Source organism: Rousettus aegyptiacus, unplaced genomic scaffold (genome assembly GCF_014176215.1).
Source record: "Rousettus aegyptiacus isolate mRouAeg1 unplaced genomic scaffold, mRouAeg1.p scaffold_m13_p_12, whole genome shotgun sequence".
Taxonomy (NCBI): Eukaryota; Metazoa; Chordata; class Mammalia; order Chiroptera; family Pteropodidae; genus Rousettus; species Rousettus aegyptiacus.
Window position 1 is genome coordinate 48,139,016 of NW_023416287.1, and position 20,877 is coordinate 48,159,892.

The 20,877-nt window shown below is 38.1% G+C and overlaps 1 protein-coding gene across 2 annotated transcripts in view; it reads right to left on the minus strand.

The window, feature by feature from the left end:
• RAB31 (RAB31, member RAS oncogene family) overlaps positions 1–20,877 on the minus strand; it is a 112,695-nt gene that overhangs the window by 47,731 nt on the left and 44,087 nt on the right. For both annotated transcript variants that reach the window (XM_016119869.2, XM_036229853.1), the window contains exons 2-3: positions 15,530–15,609; positions 8,149–8,230 (exon numbers count right to left, since the gene is read on the minus strand). In XM_016119869.2, the coding sequence (XP_015975355.1) occupies positions 8,149–8,230; positions 15,530–15,609 (162 nt within the window). The remainder of the gene's footprint in view (positions 1–8,148; positions 8,231–15,529; positions 15,610–20,877) is intronic.

Below are 20,877 nucleotides of genomic sequence, written 5' to 3' on the forward strand. Positions count from 1 at the left end.
GTTGTTCCTATTTTACAGATGAGAAAACAGGCTCGGAATGGTTACATAAATTGCCCACAGACATGCAGCTCTTGAATGGTAGAACTAGACCTTGAACACAGCTCTTCTGACTCTAAATTCCATGCTTTGTCCACTCCTCAATTACTTCTCTGAAATGAAACACTGCTTAAGTTGATATAATAAAGATGTATGTTTACACTAAATTTATTCATTCAGCAAGTATCTGTTGAACACTTGGTATATGACAGGTACTATTCTAAGCAATGAGGAGAAAAAAGCTCCCAGAGATGCCCACATCCTAATCCTTGGAATTCGTGAATATGTTATGTATGGTACATGGCAAAGGGAAATGAAGGTTGCAGACAGAGTTAAGGTTGCTAACCAACTGAACTTGAGATTATCCTGGATTGTCCAGGTGGACCCAATGTCCATGTTAGGGTCCTGACAAGTGGAAGAGGGAAGCAAGAGAGTCAGAAAGGTTTGAAAATGCTGTGCTGCTGGCTTTGAAGATAGAAAGGGCCACTGCCCAAGGGAGGCAGGCAGTCTCTGAAAAGGCAAGAAAATGAATTCTTCCCGGAGTCTTCAGAAAGGAACAGTGTGCTCTGGTATGAGCCTGCTGAGACTCATTTTGGGCTTCTCATCATCAGCACAGAGAGAGTAAATCTACTAAAGGTGTGGTCCCCTGTTACAGCAGCCATAGGCAACAAACAGAGAAGGAGAAGAAGACAGACGAGACCCCGGGCCTCAAAAAGCAAATGTTTTCCTTGGAGCGAAGGGTGGAGTCAGGCCGCCTTCAAAGGGGCCGCCCTCAAAGGGGCCGCCCTGGATATAAGAGTCTCCAAACTGCGAATCTGTTCTCCGAGGACACTCCAGCTGGTCTTTTGTAGACATGTCCTTCAGCACCTCAGCAGCACGTTCGTTTGGTAATTACATGAAGTCCATGTGCCTAATTTCCTGTCAAGAGTGAGATTCACAGGCTTCACAGGCCCTTTTGGTTATATTTTAACCAGATTTAGGAAATTAGCTGTATAAAAGAGAAATAGGAAGAGGAGGGGAGAAAAGAAAACACAACCCGGTGAAGTGCTTCTTAGGTTCTATACACATGCAGCCCCAGCTCCTGGCTTCCCCAGTGCCCGTCTCCAGCTCGGCTGCTATAATTGTCACCACACATCCTCTGATAGTCAGCAAAATGGAAACTGGCCTCAATCCAAGAGGCACAGACAGTGCCTCATAATTAGAAGCTACTTAGGGCATCCCAGACTAAAATGCACAGCAGTAAAATGTTGTGGCCAACTGTGAAGAATCATATAATGGAGTCACGTTCCCTCTCAGAACATGCTTGTCCCTAAGGAAGGCACACAGAGGACGAGGAGGTGTCCACTGGGGAACACATAAAAACAGTGGGGTCTACTGTGACATAGAAAATGCAGAAGGGGTAAGGAGCTGGTTCTCTTTTAGGGCAGGAGAAGCTCATCTTTGCTTTTTAAGACCAACTCATGGTTGAGATTTTCCTCCCTGCTGTCCCATTCCCTTTCCTTCACTTCCAGCTTTCCCACCTCACTAGCTGAGCTCAGAAATGTTTCAAGTGTTTCCTGAAGGACTTGATAAATTTCTCTTAATGTGTGGACACGTTCTTCTTTCTCTCCTGTCAGTGTTATTCTGACACCCAGCTCTACACCTCCGCTCCTAATTTCCTAAACGACACCGACACCCCCAAAGAGCACAACTCCAGAAACATGTGCTAGCGCTGGTGGCTCCGGCTCTGCCCACACAGCCGCCCACAGACGACCCTCCTGAAATAACACTGCCATGCTCTCCTTCTGCAGTTTCTGTCACCAGCATTCAAACATCACTGCTCCACTTCAGCTGTATCACTTCTTCTAAAAGGAAATGGCATGGCATTACCCTATCAATAGCTGTTCATCAAATTTTTAATAGCGCACACTCTATCTACAAGCTTCTGATCTGTCTCCTTACTATGGGGGAAGACCTGGGAGTGGAGAGAGGAAATATTTATTTCTCTTACAGGATCTCAGTTTGCACTAATTAAAAGCACTGTTCTCTTGGGAAGGTGGGAAGGGGAGGCAAAATCGTGTATTTACTCTACTCTCTCCCACCAAAAAGAGATTCCTATGAAAATCATTCCCTAGTGAGTTTGTGGGGAAGGTGCCACAGGATGAAGCAGTCCCCATCCAACAGCAGGTTAAGAGGCAAATTCTGAGTGTGTACTCTTTGCTGATGGTGTTTACAGCTGGGCCTGTATTTCCAGCGGCTGCAGAGCAAGCGGAGGAGAAAACAAAGAGCAGCTCATTCTGAGCATGTAAGAGGGCTCATTCTTCAAGGACTCCCTGAAGGTCAAACTTCCTCTGACTTACATAATGGCCCATGAATAGTGATCCACTTTCCTGACCATAGGCTCCAGGGCCCTGAAGAAAGAAGGAAAGAGAGCAAAAACAGTTTCTTTCGATGTGTGTAAAGTCTGACCTTGACCTTGGATATCTGACATCTTGGGTTCTTTTCTCCTTCTCATGCACCCATTTGGGCCTAGCATGTACACCCCAGCTTTGCTCGCCTGCATCCTGGCCTTCTAAGCACAGGTTGTCCAATCACTTAAACTTTCAAAGTATGAGAGACTGGTAGGTGCTTGCAAAATTAAGCCAAAGTCAGCAAACAAGCAGGATGGCTAAACAGTACACGATGCCCAGATTTCATGGCTTCATCCATTAAATTGTCAGTTCCTAGAGGGCATAAGCATGACTTTTCCTTCTTCAGGTACTCAGGGTTCAAAGGAAACTTTCGACAGGAGCAAGTAATAATAAACCTGCTTGTGCAAATAGATGTTTATTACATTATTTTATGTGCTTTTCTGGAATACCTGAAATATCTCACAATTGAAAAAAAAAAGTTTGTGTACTGACTAGGAAAGTAAGTGTAAGCCTTTTGAATCAATAGGTTTCAGAATATTATTATTTAGCAGTATGTATTAAGGTAATCTAGTCCTGAGTTAGAGAATATTGCTCAGAAAAACTGAATCAGCTTCAAATAACACTATTTTGAAGACAGATTCCTTTTAAAAGACATAATTTAGTCAAATATCATAAATTTCAAGTCTAATAATTGTTTGGTAAATTTTAAGTGATAACTTTACAAATACAACCTTGCTTATGGTTCTATATGAATTTATTACAGGGAATACATTTAAACACTTCAAAAATTTAATACTTTATTCAGAATATTTCTTTATGCATCACTCTGGAGTCAAGGCTGCATTTCTAATCCATGCATAATCTCCAAAGAGACAAAAGACATTATACAACTTGCTTACCATTCATAATTTAATGGTTTAATGAGTAAATAACAAAGTCATCTATAGATTCAATACAATTCCTATCAAAATCCTAACTGATTTCTCTGTAGAAATGTACAAGCTGATCCTAAAACTCATGTGGAAATGCAAAGGACCCAAAATAGCCAAAATGATCTTGAGAAAGGAAAACAAAACTGGAGGCATACTTCCCAATTCCAAAACTTACTACAAAGCTACAATAATAGGAGTAATGTGGTACTGGCATAAGGACAGAATTTTAGATCAAAGAAATAAAACTGAGAGTCCAGAATTAAACTGTCATGTTTGTTGTCAACTGATTTTCAGCAAAGGTGCCAGGATGATTAATTGTTCAAAGAACAGTCTCCATCGAACTGTTGAGGCAACTGATTTTCTGTGATACCGACATACAAAGAATGAAGCTGAATCCCTTTTTCATAAGATAACACAAAAATTAACGACAAATGGATCACAGAGCTAAAGGTAAGATCATCAGAATTTAGATTCTCATTGGAGGACCAGTCCCTGGTGCCAAAAAGGTTAGGGACCACTGGTAAAGAGTTTTTATGCTAATAATGGAACTATCAATTCAACTTTGTGGAATTTGTGACTGTGATTCATGTGAAACCTAAATTTTATAAACGCAACAATCCATAAAGGCAGGCAGCTATTAATACTGAACCTAACCAAATAAAACAAAAGAATAAGATGATGTTAATATTTTCCCACATGAGATTCTTAGAATAATGTTGCTCTGATGGATCAGACCAAGAGAATATAGCCTGAAATTCTTCCAAGATATTGACATTTTTAATGGAGTTATCCTCTGGATCGCAATTGTGTTTTAAAGCAGAAACAGAATGATTTGGAACCACATATCTAGAAAATGAAGGTTGCATTTCCTATGTTGATGAGACATTTTTAATAGCAATAAGGATACTCTCGTCCCCAGTTGAATAGAAACACAAAGAAAGGCGTCAAAAGAAAACTCAGTGTGAAAGAATGACTTGTTGACATATTAGTACAGAAATTTCATCACCCTATCAGAAATCCTGACAGATGGAAGACAGGAGGACAGAACTGGACAGATCAATTTCTTTCTTTCCCCCTGGGGACCTCTCTGAGCTGCGATTTGTGCACGTATCCTTCTGACCTACTGTGGCTCTTCCTAACAGCTCAGCATAAAGCAGAAACCAACAAAACCCATCGGAAGAGGACAGGACGGAAAAGCCCATGAAAGCCCACACTCATTCCCTCTCAGTAGCAACAAACTAAACACACAAATCTTGAAAATGTTAAGCTTGTAACAAATTAGATTCAACAATCAATTGGAAATGATTACATTTTTTAAAACTTTTTTTCTACAGAGGCACTCTATGGATTACCACTTGCCACCGAATCACAGGATGCTCACCATAGTTGGTGGAATGAAAGTAAAATCGAGACAGCAAATCATGTATGAACACTCTCTTATGCAAAGAGAGGGAGGAGGAGTGGTATCTTGTTACATTTCCAGTGCTCAGAGGGAAAAATAATTTTTCAAGAGTATGAATTTGTGCTACAAATATAATATACAATTAGTAATGGGCAGTAAGTAGGGCATTACCAGGAATGTCATGTGTGGTAGGCAGAATCTGGTTCAATCATTCCACAAATAAACAAATATTGAGTAACATGTGCAAAGCACTGCAACGAGCATTATGCCCCTTCGAGGGCACAGAGATCTATATCTTTATATTGTAAAATTATCAATCCAAAGAGATTTTGTTTATTTAAAGTTATGAAAACTAAAGAGAATAGTAGCATATTTCTACAAAGATTAGGAGGGATAATAAAACACACTGGACTCTAACAATTAATGAGACAGAACAAATAGCAATAGGCACAAACGACAGCAGGGAATTTATTTTTAGCTCAAACACTAGGCAACGTCATTACAAGCACAATTAAGTCCAGCAACAAGCTGCCAAAACGATTGAAAAATTGCCATCGCTGGAGAGATGCAAGACTGCACCAAGGGACACGAGACAAGGACAGCCCGAGGATAACTAAATCAGGTCTCAGAGGGTTAGAGTGATCGGATGACCACAAAGGCTGTGTAGATATTCCTCACACTCTCTCCACAAATCTAGATTTTAAAAAGCAGTCACTTGAAATTACCATCCAAAACTCAAGAGCTCTTGCCTGAAGCACTGCTATGGAGTCATGCTTTACACAAATAATACTAATAATTATAATAATACATAACACTAATTATATATATATAATACTAATACTATATATAATACTATGCTTTTTAAAAGTACAAACATAGCAAATAGTTACAGATGCCTAAAACCTTTAATAGTCAAATTTTAGGAAAAACAATTACAATAATTAGAAATAACATCATATAAAATATTTTCTATTGCAATTTTCCTTTGAGATGGTAAGTGGGCCAAACTACAAACCACAGCAGTCACTTTAGTGTACCGAATTTCATCAAAAACAATCAGCTCCTTGAATAGTATATAAGAGGTAACTAAATGTCAAAAACTCTGCTTAGATCATACAGAAATCTCTCCATAGGAACATTGTATTATCAAATACAAAAAACAGGTTATAAAAAATCATGATCCCATTGACATGAAATTATCAACACACACATAGTGAGATAACTGAAGAATGGTCATCTAATGTCAATAATGGAAATACCTGGATAGTGGAATTTTGGATAATTTTACTTTCAACTGTATGGCTTTTGTGTGGTTTTTCTATCAGAACAACACCATAAAGTTCAGGACACAGACTGATGGATTCAAATTTCAGCTTTGCACCTTATTGATTATGTGACCTTGAGCAAGTTCCTTAACCTCTCTGTGCCTCAGTGACCTCGAGCTGTAAATGGGGATAAAAATAGTCCCTACCTCAGAGTGCTGTGAGAGGACTAAATGCGTTAGTACTTGGAAGGCATGCAGACTAGCACCAAGTAGAAGTAGTAGTACTGCTAATACTAAGCCAGAAATATTTGTCAAATTGATTATGCTCATTAATAGTAGCTGCAAAAGCAACTATTTCATAGACAAAAGTAAAAGGGGAGCAAGAAAATCCCATTGCTTATGTTTAAATAACCAAAAATAGAAATAAAAAATAAAAAAACTAGCAGAACAACTACAAAGAACACAAAAGTATGTAAAGAAGAGATCCCTAAGTAGACATTTTTTTCCTTCAGTCCATCACCCTCATTTCAGGAGTCAGCATGCACAGCTGACTAACAGAGTTGAAGAGGAGGAACAGGCAATGGGTTCACGTATGGAAATCTGTGCTTTCAGTTTATAAGCAAAATAGCAGACATTCAAATGAGGTTAGCATTTGTGGGCCAGAAGACTTGTCCTCATTTAACAAAGGGGAGGGGGGGAGGGGAGGAAAAAGGGAAAGGGAAAGGGAAAGGGAAAGGGAAAGGGAAAGGGAAAGGGAAAGGGAAAGGGAGGGAGGAAGGGAGGAAGGAAGGAAGGAAGGAAGGAAGGAAGGAAGGAAGGAAGGAAGGAAGGAAGGAAGGAAATCTTTGAAACACCTTACTCTACAAACCCTGGAAAGTCAGTTTTAAATGGGGATTTATATAAAATGAAAACCGTATAAACACACACTTGATTTATTAGGAGTAGCTAAAGAAAATGATGGGTTATCCTGAACCCTGCAATCTCTTCCTTTGAGAGATGGAGACAATAAATATGTGAATTAAATAGCATATTAGGAGCTGTATATTAGGAGCCGGTAAGAGCTATGGAGAAAAATGAATTGAGTGGAGTAGGGAGGAAAAAGAGGAAGATAATATTTTAAACAGGATAGGTAGAAAAGGTGACCTTTGTGCTTGGATCATATAAGGGAAGGTTCGACCTATTTCTATAATTATTAGCTCTGACGAAAGTTTTGATCAGGCTAAAAGCTCTCAGTGAATACAAGATATTGGTTATTCCTGTGCTTCACTCATTTATCTTGACCACCCCTTTCAACTCTGATTATATACACTCTAGTTATTACACAAAATCCCTGTTACACACACAGTCTGTTGGTATTTATTATTTCGCTTTTTAAAAACTAAAGATAATAAGCTTTTAAATAAACGATCTTCTTTATAACTCCGTACATTATCAAGTTCAAATAAAAAGAATTAAGAATGAAAGAGGTCATCTACTGTTTCTAGTAACCTAATATCCATTCCCCGATTTTCCAGTAAGAGAACCCAGACTTTCCTTGGGGAACTCAGCCCACTTGACTTCCAGTCAATATGGTTCAGGTGGAGCTGACAGCAGCCCACCTCTTGGGTAAGTGTATTACCTGGCCCTACCAGTAGAAGCATCAAATACCCCAAACTCTGCACAGAATCAAGTTCCAGAGTGAGCGCATGACTCAAATGACCAATGAAAACCCACAGGTGCTGAGACATAGGATGCAACTCATGGGAAAGAAGCGCTTTCCATCATGGGGTTGCTAAGGTGACAGAATATTAGCCTAGAGTTGCTTATGCGGCCAACCTTGCCCCCTTTAGGAAAGGGAAAAAGGAGAGTCTGCTGAAAAATGAAGCTAACCTAGAGGTAAGGAAACAAATAAAAAGAATAGAGTTGGGTGCCTTTGATAATATATTTGGAAGACTTGAACTCAGCCCTGCCTTCAATGGGCACCACCTTATATTTTTCTCATAGTTGAACAGTACTTTCCTTTTTTGCTTAAATCATTTCAAGCTGGATTTCTGTCACTTGCAATCACGAGAGTCTTGCTGAATAGAAAGAAACCAGAAACTGATCTCAGTATTTTCCTAGAAGCCAACAATAGTGTATCCTTACCCGTTCCTGACCAGCAGTGTCCCAGATGAGGAATTTATGAAGTTCATTTCCACAAGGCACAGTTTTGGTCATAAAAGATGCCCTGAAAAAGAGAATCAAACCTCCACATTACCAATTACCCTCCACGAGCTTCACAAATACTTTTGTTTCAAACAAATTAACGTTATGCCTCAGCAAGTCTCCAAAAGCTCCCAGCTTCGTCCTTGTCCTTGGGGCCACTAAGAGGAAACACAGTCTACTGGAATCCTGTCGCCAAAAGAAAACACTCTTCATTTTCTATTAGTTCAGCTGGAGGTTTGAGGTTTAAATGAAGGCAAAGAATACATTTGAAATATTTTTCTTCAATTGTTGCCAAAAACATTTATCTTCAATTGTTCTAAGATAAAATGCCCAAAATCTGAAAAGAAAATAAAACCTCATATTTTAAACACATATTATTATAATAATTAAGAATGAAAAGGATAGCTGATATTTGGGCATGTTATAGTTCGGGCCTTGTAGTGGCCAAATAGGAATTGTCTTACAACTTTACCTATGTTATCAATCCAACACTAGTAACAATAAATAGAATACTATATCTAATGTCATCCTGCTTGCATAAATACAAGGATAAAGACTGGTAGCTTAACAAATATCTATGCTTTCTCCATACACACACACACACACACACACACACATACACAGAAGAATTTGAAATTTTCAGTGGATAATGAAACACCTGATACATTCTTTTTTGCATATTTCCTCTTAATAAATTTTTCTTTGTACTCATGAAAGATATAAAAATCTAATACAAGGAATGTTTAATACCCTTGACATTTGTGTGTGTAAGATAAAGCTTCCTGTTCATTAAAAAACAGCAAGTATCCCCAATGGTGGGACAACCAGACATGAGAAGCCTCCTGATGAGATGAAATAAGAAGTACAAATATTGCCTATGTAGTGTTCTAGCCGAAAAAATTAATCTGAATTTAATCACGAGAAAACAATCATGCAAATCTAGAACGTTCCATAATTGGCCTGAATATTTCAAATAAGTCGATGTCGTGAAAAGCAAACAGAAGACAAGGAGACTGTTCTAAAATCTAGATTAAGAAAAAAGCGATAAAACAACCAAATGCATGATATGGATCTTGACTGGATCCTTGATTAAAAGGAAAACAGTTTAAAAGACATTTTGAGGACAATTGGAGAAATTTAACTTTATATCAGATTTTATCCCTGAATCAAAATTACTTTTCTAGGTATGATAATGGTGTCCTTGTTATGTTTTTATTCTTAGGCGATATATACTAGAGTTTTTAGGGGTCAAGTGTCAGGATGTCTTCCTTCACTTTTATATGGCCAAGCCAGCCCACCTGGGCCAGCACAGAGTCTAGCTCCATGTCCCAGTAATATTTCCTCAACTTCTACCACTTTTCCTTAAGACAAACTACAGAAGTCCCAAGGAGAAAACGATGCCCCTGTAACTCCTTCATTATCCCCACAACACACATACACACACCAAAGGTTAGTGGTTAGAGAGCTCTAATTATAAACATAACAATTGTACTAGATAGAAATTTTAGTAATTCTTAAGTGATATGACCAAATATTATCAAAACCACATCTGTCCCATGACGTTTTCTTTCTTTAAAAGTGCTAAAAATATACATCCCAGACTACTGATAAGGGCAAATATATTCCAAAAATCGGCATATCTTTATTACTTTTCTCAGTACAAAAACAATTAATGTACTTTACTAAAAAGGAAATTTAAAAAATGAAAATAAAGAAGGAAATAAAAATCCATTGTCCACTTCACTACCTAGTATAGTTAGTACATGTCCTTCCAATTGTTTTTATATAACTTTTACCCCCAAAATTCATCATGCTCTAGATAAATTTTGCTTCTCTTCCACTTTATACACTATGGACATCTTTCCATTTCTATGACTACAGACCAACACCATTATCTAAAATGAGTATTACATACCATGTTATAAATTTATTCAGTACCCCAATGATAGACATTTTGGTCACCTATTTTTCACTATTATAACCATGATTAAATGAATATCCTTGTATCTAAATTTGTGTTCTTGTACAACTATTTCCTTGGAGTCAGTTCCTAGAGGCAGACATGCTCCACTTTTCTATGTTCATTAACTAGGTTGTACCAACCCACATGCCCATGCCAGTGTATGAGGTGATCTTCTCCCAGCAAATATGAATCTTTCAAATCTTTACCAGTGCAACAGATAGAAAATGATACCTCTGTCCTGTTTTCATTATGCTTATTAAAATTTGGACATCGCTGTAGTGATTATTCTTAACTTGTATTTTTCTTTTGTAAATCTTTACTTCATGACCTTAGCCAGCTTGTCAGTGGGGTGTTGATTTTTTGTTATGCACTTTTGAGTATTTTCCATTAACCTTTGTAATAGTATACTCTAAAAAATATTTTTCCAGTTTAAGCTTTGCCATTTGACTTTATTTATGAAATTTTCTCCATAAATGCCTGCTAACTTTTTATGTAGACAGCTATATTAATATTTTGTTTTTGTATTTATCTGTGTTTTGGGTTTTACTTCGATGTAAGGCAGATTTTCATTTATTCCTCAATATAGTCTAGGCAGTGGGATAAACATACATTGATCCTACCCTTTAAAAGTTCTCAGACTTATAAAATTAAGTTCATGCCTTTAAAATCTTAGAATCATTGACTTTCAGATCTGGATAAAACACAAAATATCCAGGCCAACTCCTTCACTTTACAGATGAGGCGGAGGTGGAATTTTAGACCTGAAACACTGCACTGACCCTGATCAAAGAAGAATCTACAGGTACAGTCAGGAAAGAATGCAGAGGCCCTTATTGCCAGCCGGAATGGAAAGAGCACTTAGAAAGTCCTCAGTTTCCTTGCCTGTGAAATAGAACCTAGGCTTATCTACTCTACATGATCTGGAGGGCTACTGCAGGATTGAATGAGAAACTGACACCTGGGAAATGTCCCCTTGACACACAGTAAGCCTGTGAGGAACAGCTTTAGTAACAGCAGTAACATATATCACACATATATGTGTGTGTGTGTGTATACAACACACACACATGCACACGCATATGCACACGCCCCTCTCTTTTCCTGATTTCTTGCCACTAGGAGAAAGACTATCAGTATTTGAAATGAAGACTGACAATCATTCATAGTTTGGTTGTTTGGGTTTTTTTTTTTTTCAGCCTCTTTGCTAGCTTTCACTTTTAAGAACCTCAGGTATCTTTTTCTTCTCTACAGATTTCCTTCCAGAATGGTGGAAGGGGGAGCATCTGCAATACTGAACTGATTTCATTATCTGTGGGAACCAAAATCTGGCACAGAAGTAACTCGATTTTCTTGTAAAGGTTGAAATAGGGACACACACACACACACACACACACACACACACACGTATATACATTCAAGATGTCGACACAATCTGCTTGAACAGCAGAGCCAAGATTTTTCAGTGTGAGTCACAAGAGATGATAAGAATTAACTCTCTCAACGCCATTTTACAGCCTATGCCCTTTTACCAATGATAGTGTGATCTCAGTAGGAAGAATAAGGTGGACTCTGAGAGTGGACTCACTTGGTTTGAGTCACAAATTTACTGCTCACTGTCTGCATGCACCTAAACAAGTCCCCTAGCTGTTCTGACCCATGGGGCCAGCAGGGCAACTGGGAAAAACGCTTCTGCACCAGGGACATGAACTGAAGTGCCTATTGGACCAGGCGGGACATGTGAGTGATATGAGCTAGGCATAAAAGTAATTAAAATAAAAATAATAGTAACAATAAACAGTGGGAGTGGCATGGAGCAGAAAGAGCCCACCCACCCACAAGGAGTGCCTGTGACTCAGGTCTCGCTGGATTCTCCTATGTGAGCAGGTGCTCCAGGGAAGCCAGAAATGTAAGTTTATTATGTAAAAATCTCCTGGTTCTTTATTATTGGCTTAAAATTTTTACGACAGGCTAAACAAAAGCAGGCTATAAGCCAGATTGCCAACCTACCAAATCTACAAGCTGAGGGATACTGCAAAATCTTTTTTATTCCATTTATGCCATCTTCCAAGAAATCTGTATGTTCCTGCTAGCTTTATTTTTCTGAAACTGTTGTTAGGAAATATTTCTCAAAATCCCAGAAGAGAGGATAAATTTTGTGCATTTTTTAAATTAGAGAAATTAACTAGATCAGAAAAAGACAACATATAAGAATGGAGGAGCTGAATTTAATCTTGACTCCAGACGAAAAGTGAGGAAGGACATAGATAGAAAACAGAATGGCACATGACTTAATGCTACAGTCATTTAAAATTGTGTTTATGAGGAAATTTTAAGGTGTGAGAGAATACTTACATTTGAAGTTTACAGGAAAAGAACAGAATTCAAAATCGTATATACAAAAATTTTCTAAATAATATCTAAAGCTAATGAGTTTATAGAAAAATAAGGACAACTTTTCTGAAAAACAATTTATCAATGTCCATCAAGAACTTCAAATGTTCTTATTCTTTGACTAAATTATTCCATTTATCACTCTATGAATTTAATCAAATGAAATATTCAGAGGTACACACAAATATTTATGCCCAAAGATATATATCATAACATTATTTGTAATACTTTAAAAAATTTTAAACAACTTAAATGCCTTAAAAAGAAAATATAACTATTAAAAATCACTGTTTTTAAATGCCATTTAATGGAATTCACAATATAATGATGAGTGAAAAAATATTTATATATACACAGGAAAAAGACTGGAAAAAAATTTACAAAGTACTTATAGTAGTTACCCTAGGGGTAGATTATGGGTAATTTTTCTATTTTGCTTCATGGTTTTCTCCATTTTCTATTTTTATGATGTGTACATAATACTTCCAGAATCAGAAAAAAAAATTATTTGAAGATTATTAAAAATATATTATTTTGAAGATTATGTGATAAGAAAACATTCAAACTATATTGTAGAATACAGGATAAGAAACTACATATACTAAGATTTCTATTTTTATAAATTTGGTGCTTTTTAGCTTTTTTAGAATGAACAAAACTTATAATCAGAAAAATTAGATTTTAATCTTGACTCTGTCATGAAAATGCATAGACAGCATTTTAACTATTCCATTTATTCCATCTTCCAAGAAATCTGCATTCACACAAAAAAATAAGGAAGATCTACATGGATGGAGAATGCATTCTGCAACATGTTATGTTGAGTGTGATACCATTTTTGTTTTTAGACATTATATATTTGTCTACCTGCATATACATAAAAAATTATTTACAACAGATATATTAAATATATACTTTAGACTTTAAACCTTAGAAATATAAATTGAATAATATGGATCTGGAGAACTAGTAAAATCTTACTTCACTTTTTATTTTATAAATTTATGTATGATCTGGACTTTTCTAAATGAACATTCTAATTTAAAGAACAGATACATAATTTCTTTAGTTAATAGTTTTTTTGTTTTTAGAGAAGTTTTAGGTTTACAGGAAAACTGAGCAGAAAGTACAGAGTTTCAATATAACATAATATTTTTAAAGCCCAAAACCACCAATGCCTTTGCTAGACAAAGCACTGTCAACAGTGTCTCCAAAGTGGCTACCAATGATCCACGTAGAGGTGAGGGGGCTTCCCTATGCTGCCCCTCCCACTAGAAGGCGGAGTTTATTTCCCATCCCTTGAATAAGGCTGGCATTATGATTTGCTTTGACCAAGAGATTGTGACCAAAACAACATACCTATTGTATAGGTATAATGATGTTGATACCTATACATAACAATTATGTTTAAAACTTTTATATATTTACCATAATTTGTGGTAGGACCATACATTGCCTTTTTATTTTTTAAAAATCATTACAAAAGGAATACAAATTTGTTATTAAAAAAAAATTTAAGCTTGAAAAATAGACAATGGAAATCTTTCTTCCGTCTTCCAGAACCACACATCAGAGTTAATCACTCTTATTGGTTTTACTTTTATTATCAAGAAACACAAAGTGGCAAATTAAGGAGGAAAAAAGTACATCACAAAGAAGAGTGAAAAGAATTTCCTCTATAAAGAAGTCCCTATGTTGGGAGACAATTCTCTATGGGTCTCTTGTGAGGAGAGGCACTGTCTTTTTCCTAGACTGTGTTTTCAAGGATGTTTGCATAGCAAATAGCGTTGAAAGGGAGAGATAAGGTCCCCCTCTGGAGCAAAGCACAAACATGCTTATTGCCCATTATAAAATATTTGGGTTCCCTTACTTGGAGTTCCTCTCTTATAATGCACACCACCACATGTGGAGTGTCACCTGACCCTCTTCATATCATCCTGTGGGAAACTGGGGCTCAGGGAACCAATGTAAAATAATATTCTGGCTACTGCTATCTCCCCGGTTTCTGACCCAGCATCCCTATGTCTTCTGCCAGCATCTATGACAGGGAGACAGATAATTTGTTTGCCTGCAGACCCTTCACAATTCTTGACACATGTTTTTTGTGAACATGTTTCTTTAAGCCACTTTTTAACTACAAAATGTGTCAGTTTTTCTCACCTCCAACCACTAGCCTATCAACCAACCGCTCTTGAACATCTGCTTATGCCCTGACATGAATTTTCTCCACCTACTACTGATAGAGACAATCACCCCTATCATCAATTCTCCAGAGTTCACGACATTTATACATGCATTGTTTCCCTTCTGAGGAAAATGAAACCTAGCTCTCTGCAAAGAGCATGCTATCTTCAGGGAGAAAATTACGTGAGGCCACGTTCTAAGAGTGAAAAACCATGCACCTGCAAAATGGCACAGCAAAAGCACAACTGGCAAAAGAATCCATAGGAAATGGAATACAAAAATGCTTCAATATCCCAAGGTCAGCATCTCAGGAGTGAACAATCCTCCCCTCTGGCTGCAAGCATTAGAACGGAAACGCTGACACTGGATTAATCCAGAAAAGGAAAATCAATCTGCCCCACAGACTGTGCAGACAGCTCTGCTGTGTGAGTGGACAGTATTTCTAGGTTTACTAGCAGGCAAGTTATACCAGAGCCTTTGGGGATTTGTCCTGTGCTTCATCTTCCTTCTGGAAAGAAAGCTGGCATAATCTGCAGAATAATACTCTTGGAGATCAAAGAACGGGCCTTAGGCTACTGCATGACAACAACTGACCCAAAAAAATAAAAATTATTGATGAGGACATACAACTTAAACGTGCCTGAATTTCTGTCAAAGTCTTTACTATTGGGATTGATTCTCACTGGCTGGGATGAAAACCGCTTGAAGGCTTAGGCACAAGGTAACCTCTCTGAGAGCTTCGAAAGAAAGAAATGTAAAAGGGAAGAACATACAGGAACTCACCCAATGGTCGGGCTGATGTTGTGGTCAAAGTGATCCTGGACAAACCGGCACACAATGCTCGATTTCCCAACCCCAGTGTCCTGGAAAAGAGGAAGAACACAGCCATGAAGCCCAAGGGTGCCAATTCTACCAAGTATAAACACAACCAGAGGACCGGAGAGGTCATTTCTGGCTGATGGGAGGGGCGGGGAGATTTTCCACTATTTCTTACTAGTACTTCCTACAATGAAATTGTATTGCTTCATAGAAAGAAAAAAAGTATGATACAAGTAAGTTTTAGAAACGTGACCCACATATATATAATAATTAAACTAAAACTGGCATGTTCACAATACATGTATTTCTAGAAGCCTGGAAACTTTTGTAGAGGTCTAGAGGAGAAATATGGCAACACACTCTGATAGAGACAGAATTGATTTTGTTCAGAACCTTAGCACTCAAAAAATATGTAATCTATTTTTCTAAGTATCACCCTGTGAGCCCTATGAATTCTAATTTCTGTATTTCTAACATTTTCTCATTAGAACCTGATGGTTGCATAATAATCTCCAGTTTTGCTTAATTATATAAAGGTCTCACCTCAGCTCCTTCTCTGTTAAATAATTCTTTAAAGCTAATTAGGATAAAGGTCCAGATACACACTGGAAATCAAATACAGGTATTTCTATACAGTCTCTTCCAAAACCCTTGCAAAATGATGTAAGGAATAAAATATACAAACATACAAGGTCAAAGAGATAGAGGAAGAGACAACACTAGATGAGCGATGTCAATGAAAAGCACTTGGCCCAATGGACACTGAGAAAGAAGAGCTGGAGCTTTAAGTGCCTGCAGGGAGGAAAGATAATGAGAGGCAAATCAATTCATGCCACAGAATTCCAAATATATCAAAAACTGGAAGACAAGACTGAAAAAAAGAGTCAGTGAAAGGCTCCCACAAGCCTCCCTTTGGAACCTCAGAGGACAGACCCTCCTGCATTCTAGGAGCAAACGGGAGGGTGACTCTCCAGGAAACCTGCATCACACAGAGGCTGGGCTTGGGGACTTCAGATTCAGCTCAGGAAGCACCAGATGTCACTGCTTTGTGTGAGCCCAGGCAGAAGAGGCAGGATTCCCCTCTGAGTAAGAGGAAAAACTCTGCGGAACCTGAGTCTCCCAACTGAGTCCTCCTTTGAGTCTCCCAACTGAAGGCCATGTGTGTATCAGTCGACAAGCCTCAGTGCAAACAGAGCTTTCAGTATACAATTTAATCTTTCAAAAAGATAAACTTTCAGCTAAGAAATACGAGGCATTTATATCCACACACAAAAAAAGCGTAGACTATTTTAAAGATCATTCCGAAAGTAAGACTGACCTCTTAGAAATTTAAAATATGATGGCAGAAATGGAAATTTCAAAGGAAGAGTTACAAGGCTAAGTCAGGAGATTGTCCCAAAAGTAACAGCTACTCTTCTGAGAGGGGTGGCAAGGCCAGAAGAGGTTCACAACCTGTGGACACAAGTAAGTCCTCGTCAATATGTGCTTATCTCAAAGGATCATGGAAGCATTTTGAAATCTCTAAGTGAAAGCAAATCAAGATATATTTAGCTAAAAAGAAAAAAAAATGGTCCTATAGTTCTCTTATATTAAAGGTATAACTAAAAGTCTAAATATGAAAGAAAAAATGTTAAAACTCAGAGAAACGTGTTTTTCTTTAGACACTGAAATACGAAATAAGACTTGAAATACCAACTGGCAATCTGAATTATTTTTACTCTTTCTCACTCCTATTCTTAGGGGACAAGTCCAGCAAACCTGGGGCAAGAGAGGCATTAGCTCATGATACTCATCAGAAAACCATTCTCCAGAAGATCTTCCATCCTAGCGAGAGCTACCTTCGCGGTTCTGAGCCGTAATAAAACAACTGCGTCAAAAGCCGTTTATCTGCAGTGTGCAGATCAATGTGCAGAGTTCAAAGAGGAGATGACAGAATTAAAACCTCATCTCCTCAGATTCCAAATCAATGCCACTGCTATTTCTGAGCTGCATCCTCAGTATGGATTCCAGCTAATGTTCTCATAGTCCCCAGAACCACGACTCAGGTTTTTTCTTTCATCTCAGTTGCTTTTAAAACCCCCTGTATGAGCAGCTCTTGGCCGTCCTTTGGTCCATGTAACCCCAGAGAAACTGAAAACTGATGATGAATTGTGCTGCCCTGCCTTGAAGACAAGGAAAACACACTCTTTCAGAATAAGACGAGCTGTTTTCTGCAAACTGCCAAGTGGGCAGGATGGGGACCTCTCCCCCAACAGTGACCTCACCAATTTTTATTTTTACATCACCACATTCATGAATTGCAATACCCTCCCCACCTCTCATAGAGAACTTTCAAATTTATGATCCCACAAGAAGTGCTAAATGGTTAGTCTCTGCCCTCTCTGCAGCCACTGAAGCTATTCCCATAATGAGAAGGCAGGTTAATGAGAGAGCCTAACTTGTCCTTCTCCAGGTCTCTCTAGCACAGTTTAGGAATTCTCTTTCTCAGGGCTCTTCCATTGGTCCATTCTTCACTGGTCCAGCAAGCAATCAGCACATGCTACCTTCCACATGCCAGCAGTAGGAGAGCTGTGGCCAATGCGAGATAACATGCCCCCTTCCTTGCCTCCCAGAGTTCCACAGCCATGAAAGGTACCTGACAGAGGTAAATACCAGCATACAGAGGTGGGCAGGCCAGCTCTGCCTGCAGCTAACCCACAGCCCAGAGCTCAGGACACAAATCCTTACCTCCCAAGCTTTGTTCCTTTTTGGACTTTCTTGGTATCCTTTCAGATTACATCCGGGCTCACTCTACTTCTAAGCTGAGAAAACTGCCCCTCTGAAATGCCTCTAGTTCATCTCAGGCCCAAGAGGCCCTTGTGCCTATAAGCGCCAAGGCACTCACTCTCTCTGTAAGTGGCCCTTGGTGAACAGGGCTTTGGCTAGACTTAGCATCCTCACAACCAGGACTCTGCTCTAGGAGTCTATCCATTCACTCTATCCAAGAGCTCTGCTCAAAACCACTGGCTCCAAATCTCCAAAAAAGCACAACAGATCTGCAAAGGCAACCCTAAAATGACCTTGAAGATGAAAAATTCAAAAGCCGTCTCATTCATCTCTACTCATCTACAGATAATTCAAGCTAAAACACCAGCTTTTCTGAACAGTTAAAGCAGCAAACCTGTTCAAATTTAGATTTAGTAATTAATTATTCTACATACACTCAATGTTTCTTTTCTTTTTATAATTTAACTCTCAACATTTCCCTTTCATTCACTTACACATTTGAATGGGGGTAAAAAAAAAAAAAGACAAAAAGATAGGCAAATTTTTAGTTTGTCTCAGAAAAGAAAATATTCAGTATACAAAGAATTGCCTCAAAAATTCTCTGGCCAGAGGCTTTGTGGTGGGTTAAAAAATGACCTCCAGGGCCTCCATCTACCAGGATGACTGCTGTTCTCCGGCTGGCCACCAGGGGAAGACCCTGCTCAAGGACTGCTGAGAAGAGCCTGAAGCCAGACACACTGGGCAATTTTCATGCATCACTCAGCTTTGTGATTTCCTTCTTTTGCAGGAACCTCTTTCAGATGGTGACACACATACACAAGAGGAAAACGCTAGTGAGTCACGACTATCACACAGGGAAATAAAAAGGTTTAAAGCAAGAAAAGAGAAAAAACCTACTGGGCGAATTAAGGAGTCTGACGAAAGAGAAAGGATGAAAGAGGTGGATGGATCGTGGCTGCCCATCATTCCTTAAAGGCCACTTTATTTTTAGTGGACTTACACTGATGGAAGGAAACTCATCTATGCATATATTTTTCCATTTCACAAGAATAACCCATCTTGTCTAATCTCCTAGTTTTTCAAAAGAGGAAGCTGCTTGACTTCCTCAAGGTCACACAGCTGCCTGGTAGACTCAGAATCAAATTTTCTGAGTCCCAGTAAAAGCCTCTTAAAGGCTCTTACCAAGTAAAATCAACTTCCCTGCCAAATGTAAATTTCTTCAAGAGAAAAAAGTCTATTTTCTAGAACTCACAAATACTTTTATTACTGCTTTCCAGTTTCACCTTCTATAATAGCATCATGTGTTCTTAAGATACAGCAGCTAGGATTGATTGATTGATTGATTGATTGATTGACTGATTAACTGACTGATTTTGCCTGTAATGAGAGGGACATACTACCAACCACTGAGGAAATATTTGAATAAAACCAATCCTGATTCCACAAACCAGGAATAAAGGTTAGTAAAATTCTCTCTGGGGGATAACCTGTGTTTCACTGTATTCTCCTTTGTAAGGTTGATGTCAGATACATGCTGAGGACTACCAATTGGTCCCATCTACTTATTGGAAACTGGATCCCTCATGCAAGTCCTCCCATAAATGATATTATTTTGGGCAAATAATACAATTCTCTGAGAATGACCACTTACTCTGACATAACAATCTCTGCTATTTGAACTGTCATAGTTATTAATCATATGCAAATATGTAATTATAAAATCACAAACCACAAACTTTCAGCTGCTGCCACATAAAACTCAAAGCATCACTCGAGTCACTCCTAGACTATTGCAACAAGCTTCAGGTAGGGGTTCCCACCTTTCAAGATAAAAAACAGTAAATCCTAGGCAGACATATCACTGCTATATAATATAATCCTGCTCTATTGGAAGACTTCACTAATCAATCTAGGATACATTATTTTATTGAATACAAAAATGACCTCAAAATCACGGTGGGTTCTCAGAACAAATGGCTGTCATCTCCCCATCACTGACTCTTCCTAACAGTCAACACACTCCAACCTCATTAAATGCTGCATCGTAGATGTGTTAGACACCTTTACAAGTGGTGAGGTTTTAGGGGAAACTAGTAAGAACTATATATTGTTGATAACATTATAAATCAACATGCTCCTTTTTTTTTTTTTGAAATTTGAAGTATCCTGGTTTAATTGTAGACTTTCAAGTTTTGTGATATATAAGTCTTATGTGCTTCTTATGGAAAGAAAATTATAAAACATAAAAAGATGCACAGACACAGAAATATCATTTCTAAGAATGTAGATAAAAGAAGGAAAAAAAGAGAGCACGAAAGTTTGCTGAAGTATTTATAAACATTAGAAATGGCCTAAAAATAACTATATATTCAATAAGTTATGCCATAATAAGTAATCTTTTAAGCTTTCATTTCATGTCTATCAAAATGTCAAAGAGGTAGAATAAGCTTTGCATAACATATATTATGGAAATGATAATTCCAGGATCTGTCTCTGCTCTAGGGGTCATAGAGAATCCATGTGGCAAGGATTTTTGCATTTATTTG